This window comes from Malurus melanocephalus, unplaced genomic scaffold (assembly GCF_030028575.1).
Source record: "Malurus melanocephalus ecotype Western Australia unplaced genomic scaffold, MMel_1.1 scaffold_283, whole genome shotgun sequence".
Taxonomy (NCBI): Eukaryota; Metazoa; Chordata; class Aves; order Passeriformes; family Maluridae; genus Malurus; species Malurus melanocephalus.
In genome coordinates this window covers 547,925-555,920 of record NW_026623515.1, presented here as the reverse complement: position 1 = coordinate 555,920, position 7,996 = coordinate 547,925, and the positions used below count along the sequence as shown (strand labels likewise).

The 7,996-nt window shown below is 44.1% G+C and overlaps 1 protein-coding gene across 1 annotated transcript in view; it reads left to right on the top strand.

Annotated features, from left to right (window-relative positions):
- Positions 1–647: 647 nt before the first annotated feature.
- LOC130579643 (inositol 1,4,5-trisphosphate receptor-interacting protein-like 1) overlaps positions 648–7,996 on the top strand; it is a 41,528-nt gene continuing 34,179 nt past the window's right edge. Inside the window, exons 1-2 of the mRNA XM_057376596.1 lie at positions 648–686; positions 896–1,009. Coding sequence (XP_057232579.1) covers positions 648–686; positions 896–1,009 — 153 coding nt within the window. The remainder of the gene's footprint in view (positions 687–895; positions 1,010–7,996) is intronic.

The following is a 7,996-nucleotide window of genomic DNA, read 5'->3' as shown; positions in this document are numbered from 1 at the left end:
ATTATTCTTCTATAACTGGCCAGGGAATGGGGGAGCCATTATGTGGATGAATGGAGACAGCAGAAGCAATTTGTCAGCCTGACTTGTTTGAGTGAGTAACTTCAATTTCTCCTTGTCTTCTTCCAAGTGATTTTTCTTTCATGGTCACATAGGAATGTTTTTTACATTTCAGGCTCTCCTGATGCTTGCCTGAGTGAGGGAAGGGTAAAAGGAGGACTTTTGCATGAATATCAGCCATGGCTTTTTGCAGCAGTGCCCACTGGCAGTACTGAAACTACATGTGCAATGTGCCCATTGCTCTCAGYTTTGGGGGATTTCAGGCTTGGCTGTAAAAGATTCCTTCCCAAAGAAAATTTGGAATTCAAAAGGCAGTCYAGGAGCAGAAGATTTCATTGTTCATTTCCAGTGGATATTATTTATTTGCACTTTTGATTGAAGTGAACAAAAGCTTTTTAYGAAGTTTTCACTTCACAAACCTAAAGCCACATTATGTGTGCCTGTTGTGCATCACATTTACATGTTCCCAAATGTCTGGGTTTATTTCTGAAGGCATTTGTGGTGACAGCTCCTACATATTCTACAGTGCTAAATTTTTCCATCTTCTTTTAGGAGRGAGTCACTTCCAGGACTGGGATTGAAAACCAGACATGGGGCTGGATGGAGATGAAACACAGAATGAGATGGAGGTAAAGGACAGAAAGAACTCCTGAACACATCTGTGCCCCTGCACTACCCCTGGTGGCAAGCAACCCCMAAAATGTCCCTCTTGTAAAACTTTAAACTGATTGAAAGCCACGAGAAAGATCCATCAGGAAAGATGCTCTCAGAGCCCATCAGTGTGATGTCTCTTGTATSCCAAATGCTCATGCAGATTCAAATCCATTTTTTCCCTCAGACCCTCTCAGGGCTGGTGAACATTGACTGGACAGATCTGGCACACCTGGACATCCTGAGCTCCAATGTTGTCTGCTCCATTCCTGGGGTGGCTTGGGGTTTCTCCACCCTCTGGGTGAGTGATCTGCACTTAATTCTTTCTTCTGCCCGAGCAGGAGCACACCAACATCCCTGCCTTACAAAGAGACTGTAATCAGCTGGCAGCCAGCACTCCCTCACATCCAAGTTTTGGGGTTTTGGGCTCCTTCCTGCAAGGTGGAAAAGAAGACCTTGGATCATCTCAGGTGAAAAGCAGAATTTCTCCTGACTCCCGCTTTGGAGGTGCCTCCTTTCAGACTATTAGATAAAAGCCTAGACAGTGATGCAAGAAAAAGCATTTTTCCTGGTTATGTTTCAGAAGAAAAGAGGGAACTCTGTGCTTTGAATAGAAGAAGCCCTGAGGTGGATGCCTGATTTTTCATTAGTTTGGTCTTTTAGTGACCTTAGGGATTAGTGAGAATTTTAGGAGCACCTGAAGTTATGACAGTCTTTGGAAAATGCTCTTTCTGGCTTCAACCTGGCTCTAAGCAGAGACTGCACATTGTTGTGTTGCAGCTTTCCAGTGACCCCAAAGAGGAGCTGTGAGTGCAACTTCCATGCCTACTCCTTGTTTCATGCTGAACTAAACTCTGACTTTAGTGGTTACTCAAAGAGTAATTCCACACCCTCATCAGTCTTGACAAGGAAATTCAAGATTGGGTGTCCTTATGGTTTCCTTTAGAGGATCTGGCCAAGCTCACGAGCACTGTCTTTTGTGCCAATCCCCTTTTAAGATCTCTTCCTCACCGACCTGCAGGGTGGCCACAGCTCCCCAGAGAGACACAGGCACTTCCAGGGACAGAGCTTCAGCTGTCCTGTTTTGGGCTGTGACCTTCCTTATGACTAAATAACCTCTGTGCCAAAAATGCCTGTTGCTCTCCGCTGTAAAAGGTGAGAAGCTGAGATTYRRTCAGATTAACTGGGCYCCTCTGATGCAACTTCCCTGAGACYTTTCCTCCAGCAGTTTGGGGAGAAATAGCAGAAAAACTGATGCAAGACTTTGTCACCTTCTTTCTCCTCRGTACAACACTCAGGAAGCAGGGGAAAGGAACAGCAAAGGAACAGCAATGGGGTGTGTGATTTACTTGATCCCTTGGCTGCTYTTGGTGTTTAGATAAGTCACGTTTCTGATATCTTTTGCCTGGATGAGCTCATAAGTGCATATACTTGCAGCTTCAAATGTGTCCATTCATTATTGAACAGGAAAGGGTAGTGGAGCACTTCTGTCAGAGGCTGGAAATCATAAAAGAYATAAGTGATGGTAGTAAAAACCAAGCTGTTATCAGAGGAAGAAGGGGGAGGGGGAGGAAGGCAACCCTCCTGCATTTATTCCTCTGAGACACAATTAAAACCCTGAGCAAAGATTTTCGGAAAGGACCGTGTTATTCCTTTGCTTCATGTGCCACACTCAAACTGAATTATGAATTTGCAACAGAAGGAAAGTCTTTTCTCCCACGTTTAGCTATTTGCTCCAAGTTTAAAACTAATGAACCCACGTGGCCCTGTTCTCCATGTCACCATTGGGAACATCCTGACTGGTGCTGGACTGATGCAGACCCTGGGTAAGGGAGGGAGAGCATCACCTCAGCACAGGGCAGARATGTGAAAATTCAGACTTGAGGTGGTTCAGAGTGAGAACTGACCACYTGGGATTCGCTGGTAACGTTCAGAGTTGTTACTACACACCCTGAGGGAATGTCCTGCCTTTCAAAGGCAGCTAATTCATTTTTCATCATGGTTTGGACTTGGCCTTCTTTTTTTTCCCCCACCAAAAACTCTCAGRCTTGCAGTGGAACAGAGCTATTAGAGGTGATTCATGATTTATAAATAATAAGCCTCTGTCTCAGGTTGGAATATGAAATAGGATATTTGGAAATTAAAAGCCAGCTTTGTATGGCAGATATTTTCCATTCCTCTCCCTCAAAAGTAAAAAGTAATAATGCAGGCCTAAAGTTTATAAAGATTCAGATTATCCATGAAAAATGGACAGTGTCTTTCTTCAGCTAAAAGAGTGACCCTCTGTCAACCTACATGTGCTTTTATTTAATTTATTTAACCAGATCAGCACCATGGGCAGCCTACAAATGAAACACCAACCACAGAGTGTGTGCCTGGAAGCCCTAAGACATCTTACTCTCTGTTTGATATGACTGACACATCCCATCCTTGGCATAAAATAATCATCATTATGTTTCTAAACAGTCAAGGATTGTAGAATTTAAAATYCCCTGGCTGGAGATGAAGTTTTCTGTTCATTGTAGGAGTTAATGCTTTTTTATTAGAGAAGTTAATGCAATATTGATTTTGTGCGGGGGAAAAATATGCTGCCATATTGTGATAGATACAAAAGGTGAAAAGGCTTCATAAGAAGAGATTAGTATTTTTTTTATTCATTTAAAAAAACATTCCCAGCAAATGTGCAATTGCCCAACGTGTGAAGAATTTTCCACGGGGTTAAACACTTCACCCTGTTCTTGYAGCTACAATTCTCTTTCTTTCCCTTTCCAAACACACACATAAGAGWAAAGTAATGTTATTCCTCGCTATGAAGTGTTAAAGTTAGGTAGCAGCTGTGATGGTATCAGCCAATATGTTGCTTTTAATGATCTCACTCATACATTATGAATGAGGAAATTGCAAGGCAGGAAAACATAGTGAACATAATCTTTAACTGTTCAGCTGCTAAAGAGCTTTCTGAAAGTTACAGTGCCTCTGACTTGCCTGTTTTTGSAACAACAACTTGACATCATGCTTGGCTTTACATCAGTGTAAACCAGAGATATGGTCAAACCACAAGCCATGTTAATAGGTTTTTAAGATTTAAAAAACCCTCAAAATCCTGCTTTTAGATGCATTTTGTTACATCCCAATAAAATGAACCCTTTAACTTCAAAGCAGCATGTTTGCCCATCCCCAATAAAATTAACCCAGTTATTTCAAAGCAGCATGTTTGCCCACCAGACCTCAGCCTGGCAGGTGTGCCATGAGTTTTATACCTGCATTTAGCAAATGTAGTTTTTTTGGGGTGGGCTGCTAAGTTTGCAACTCCTGTTTGAGATGGCACCAGGAAAGAGAGTGCTGAGGGCTCCTCAGGGCTGGACAAGTGGTGCCAGGGATGGTGAAACACCCAGCCTGAGCAGCAGTGCCAGTCAGGCACCGTGGATGGGGTCCCATCCCCACCCTGACAGGCTCCCAGGGGCTCCCTGACCCCACATCTCTGCTCAGCTGGGTGCCACCTTCCCCTGCARACAGGCACTGCCTCTTCTCTGCTCAGGGTTTTGCCTTCACCCTCCTTTTCCTCTCTGTTTCTTTCCTTGCCCTGGCGAACAGGGAGCTGGCTGTAAAGAAATCCCATAAAATGCTCCAGACAATTGCATCATTTGTTCYTTCTTCTTGGRCTGATAYTYTAGCCCTGATCCCCCAGAGGTGAAAATCAGCTGCAGAACCCTCTAAGGCTGCAGGAAGCTGCTGTCCTTCCTGCCTTATCGCTGCCAGAAAAGGGAAGAGATTATTGCCTTGTGCCTCACTACAGCCTTTTGGGTCYCTGAAAACTCGGACATCCCCTACAGCCAGGCTGCTGCCCCTTGGGACCCTAAAATGGGTGTTTCTGGCTGGCCCATTGTCCCATCCTTGGGAGGATTCAAGCCCAGGATGGATAAGATCTCGAGTGACTTGGTCTACGGGAAAGTGTCCCTGCCTGTGGCAGTGGGGTTTGGGACTGGATGATCTTTAAGGTCTCTTCCAGCCCTTAACATTCCATGATTCTGTGTCCCACCACAACCACACCTGTGCAGGAGCCCACCATGAGCACTGAGGACTGTCAGTAAATCACAAGCCAGCTCACCACTCTTCTTCCTTTCAGGCTATTTTGCTACAAGATAAAGAATATTCCAAATTTTCTTCACAGATATAGCCTCTTTCCATCTTTCCACTTTTAATAATTCACTAAATTTATGGGGATGTATCCCCTTTTCCTTCATGTGGGACTGCAACACTCTCCTTGCTCAATAAAGGATTTGGAAGATTTTTGCATATTTGTTTTGCATTAATTGCACAACAAAGGCATTTCCATGTCCWCCAGTTTGGGGGCTGCTGGGGTTGGAGAACAGAGAACACGGAGCTTCTTCTCAATATTCTTCCTCTCATTTTTTTCATTGTTTCTCTCATTACTTTTCAGCCAAAAGCAGTRAAAGGGAAGGCAGCAGAGCAAGAAAAAAAGGAAAAATAACTCCACCAAGCAAGGAGATGCTTGGAGAAACTTCTGCAACCTTCAAGCCTGAATTTTCTTTGTGTGAAATCATCTAAAAATCAAAGCAGGAATCATAGGGAGAAATGATGCAGCTACTGCTTTGCAGGAAATTAAATTAGATCGTAATTTCTCTTWCTTATTTTAGGAAACCATGACTCTAGATGCATTTCTGGATTATATTTATATGCAAATATTTTAATATGGATGATATACTGGAAGATGKGTATTCATTGCCTTACTAAAAGAAAAAAAAGGGAATATTTACTTCTGCTTCAGGAGACAATTTGTGTATGGAGGGCAGCCAGAAGGAGAATGTCAGAAATGTTGATTTTTATCCCTTGTAGGCAGGTATGCTCAGCCACTCCTGTCTTCACAGCACGGAACACACTCAAGAAGAAAAAGAAAAACATAATGCAATCACCTCCCAGCAGGGCTCACTTGTTCTTGGCATAAGGATTAGTGAAGACAAGATGGGAAACACAGCRTGCAAAGGAAGAAGATGAGCAGAAAAGCAGCCCCCTGTTCTCTCTGGTGCTGCACCAGAACATCCTCCCAAGCACCAAATAATGCACAGCGTGGCTGGGTGCTGGCAAACAGCTGGGACAGCCACCAAATGGACACCTGTGTCCTCTCAGACCTGGTTCCTGCTGAGAATGTTGTGTGTCACTCCATGTCCTCCCTCCCCACTGACCGTTCGCTCCAGCCCAGCAGTGACCCTGCAGGGCTGTCCCCTCCCCAGGGCTTTGTCCCTTGGGACACCCCACCTGCTGCACCATCTGAAACTCCTCCTGTAAACAAACCCAGCTCACATGCCTCTCTCCCAGCTCCCCTGGCATCAGGGCCCCTGCAGGAGCTCAGAATCACCGTGTTCACCTGATCCTGGCCCCACGGCATGGGCAGGCTCTGGGAGTGTGGGGAGGTCACTGGCTCAGTGGGTTCAGTCCTTCCTTGAGGCTGAAGAGCAGAGATTGCTGCAGGATAGTGTCTGCCATCCAAACTTYGTGTTGAGGTGGCCTCTGAAAGTCAGAAATGTAAGTTTGGAGTTATGCCTTAAAGAAATCCACTCTTGGCCACGACACCCACCCTGTCCTCCTGCTGCTCCCTTGCAGACTCGTTGCCTCACAGCCAGTGGCACTGATCCAAGGCTGGATGTGATAAAGTGTGACCTTCCTTCCCATTCCTTGTCACTCTTCCTTTTTTTCATTAAATCCCTCTGCCTCCCACTTGCCACTTGGAGTGAGACAATGACTCATTTGTTTATAAATTCATTTACTCGTACTTTGCTTTCCCGTTCTCTGCTTCTGTATATTTTATGTCCGTACAACTTCCACAATGAAAATCATCTTTAATTAAGAGGCTTCTTCCAATCTGAACTTTTGACACCTTAACCTTTATTTTTTTCACCCTTCACTATTACAGTTAGATGCTTTCAAAAAGAGGCAATGCCTGCTTTTAGTCATTATACAAGTATTTACATATCAGAAAAATGGCAGTGTTTAATTTCTCTTCAGAAAAAGAATAGTGAAAGGTATTTAAATAAAAGACATGGGATCTGTAAATGTTTTTTGTACCATTGCACACCTGTGATGGATGCACACCCCTCAACCAAATTAGATAGTTGGGTACAGACTCCAGAGGGGATAAAAGMCTGAGCCACAGATGGGCCAAGAACTCCTCCAGGAAACACACAAAGGAACAGGGTGACCCAGTGAGCATTGATGCATATGAGCTGGGAACACCAATCATGCAATTAACAGATGAATAGAGGGTGATTTTTCCAAGACTCATTTATCAAGGAACAAAGAAATTTGTGCATACAAGGAGTTTCATGCATACTTTTCCCATTGTATGCAATCTGACTGGAGGCCAACCACTTTATTCCATAAATATGAGAGCCTAAGTGAGCCTTTTCTGAGCTCTCCCTGTTGGCAGCGTGGCTTCCCGGCATGGTGGGGATCTGTCCTGAGCTGAGACTCCTCTCCAGACTGCTCCTTGAGGCAGAGGGGCCTTCTATTAACAACAGATCTTGGGATGAATCCAGTTAAAGTTCTCTCTGAATTGCAGCTGGACTGCATGCCAGATGAGTCTCCGCTCGGGCAGGGTTTGATGTTCCTGACCTGGGACTGAGATCCTTCCCCACTGAGGGGAGAGTGACCCCTTACTCTCAACAGGTCTTTGGGGTGTGGCTGACAGCAAGCTGAATTCCTACCTGTGAAATCCACAGAGCCAATTCCATTCGGCAAAATCCAAATCTGAGACTGAGATGTGCTCTGGCTGCACCTAAGCTCCATCAGGAATTTTAAAAGCACAGGATTTCACTCTAAACCTTGTGGCTCAACAGGAAGGTCTCACCCTTTTGCATTTTCAGTTTCTATTTAATAATAATTCTAGCTCAAATCTGACTTGATTTTCCTGCACATGTTATTTCCATGTAGTAAATGATAAAGTGAGCCTTGCCATCAAACTTTGTTAGTCGCACTTTTACTTTTCACTAAAATTGCTCAATATTAAACCCACTTTTGCTAATAACACCTTTGGTGGCRATTCTTTCAAGGATTTAAATCACTCATCCAATGGCAATACCATCCCAATGTTGTCCTCCATGAGGCTGTGCAGTGCAGACCTCTTGGCCCTACTGTGTAAACTTGTGCTGCAATGACATACTAACTCAATCAAGAAAAAACAAAAATTTTTTTTAAAAATTAAAAATCCGCTACAGTTTTCTCATTACCAATGTTTGAGGTCTCTTTTGATGGCTGCAGAATACTGCAGTTC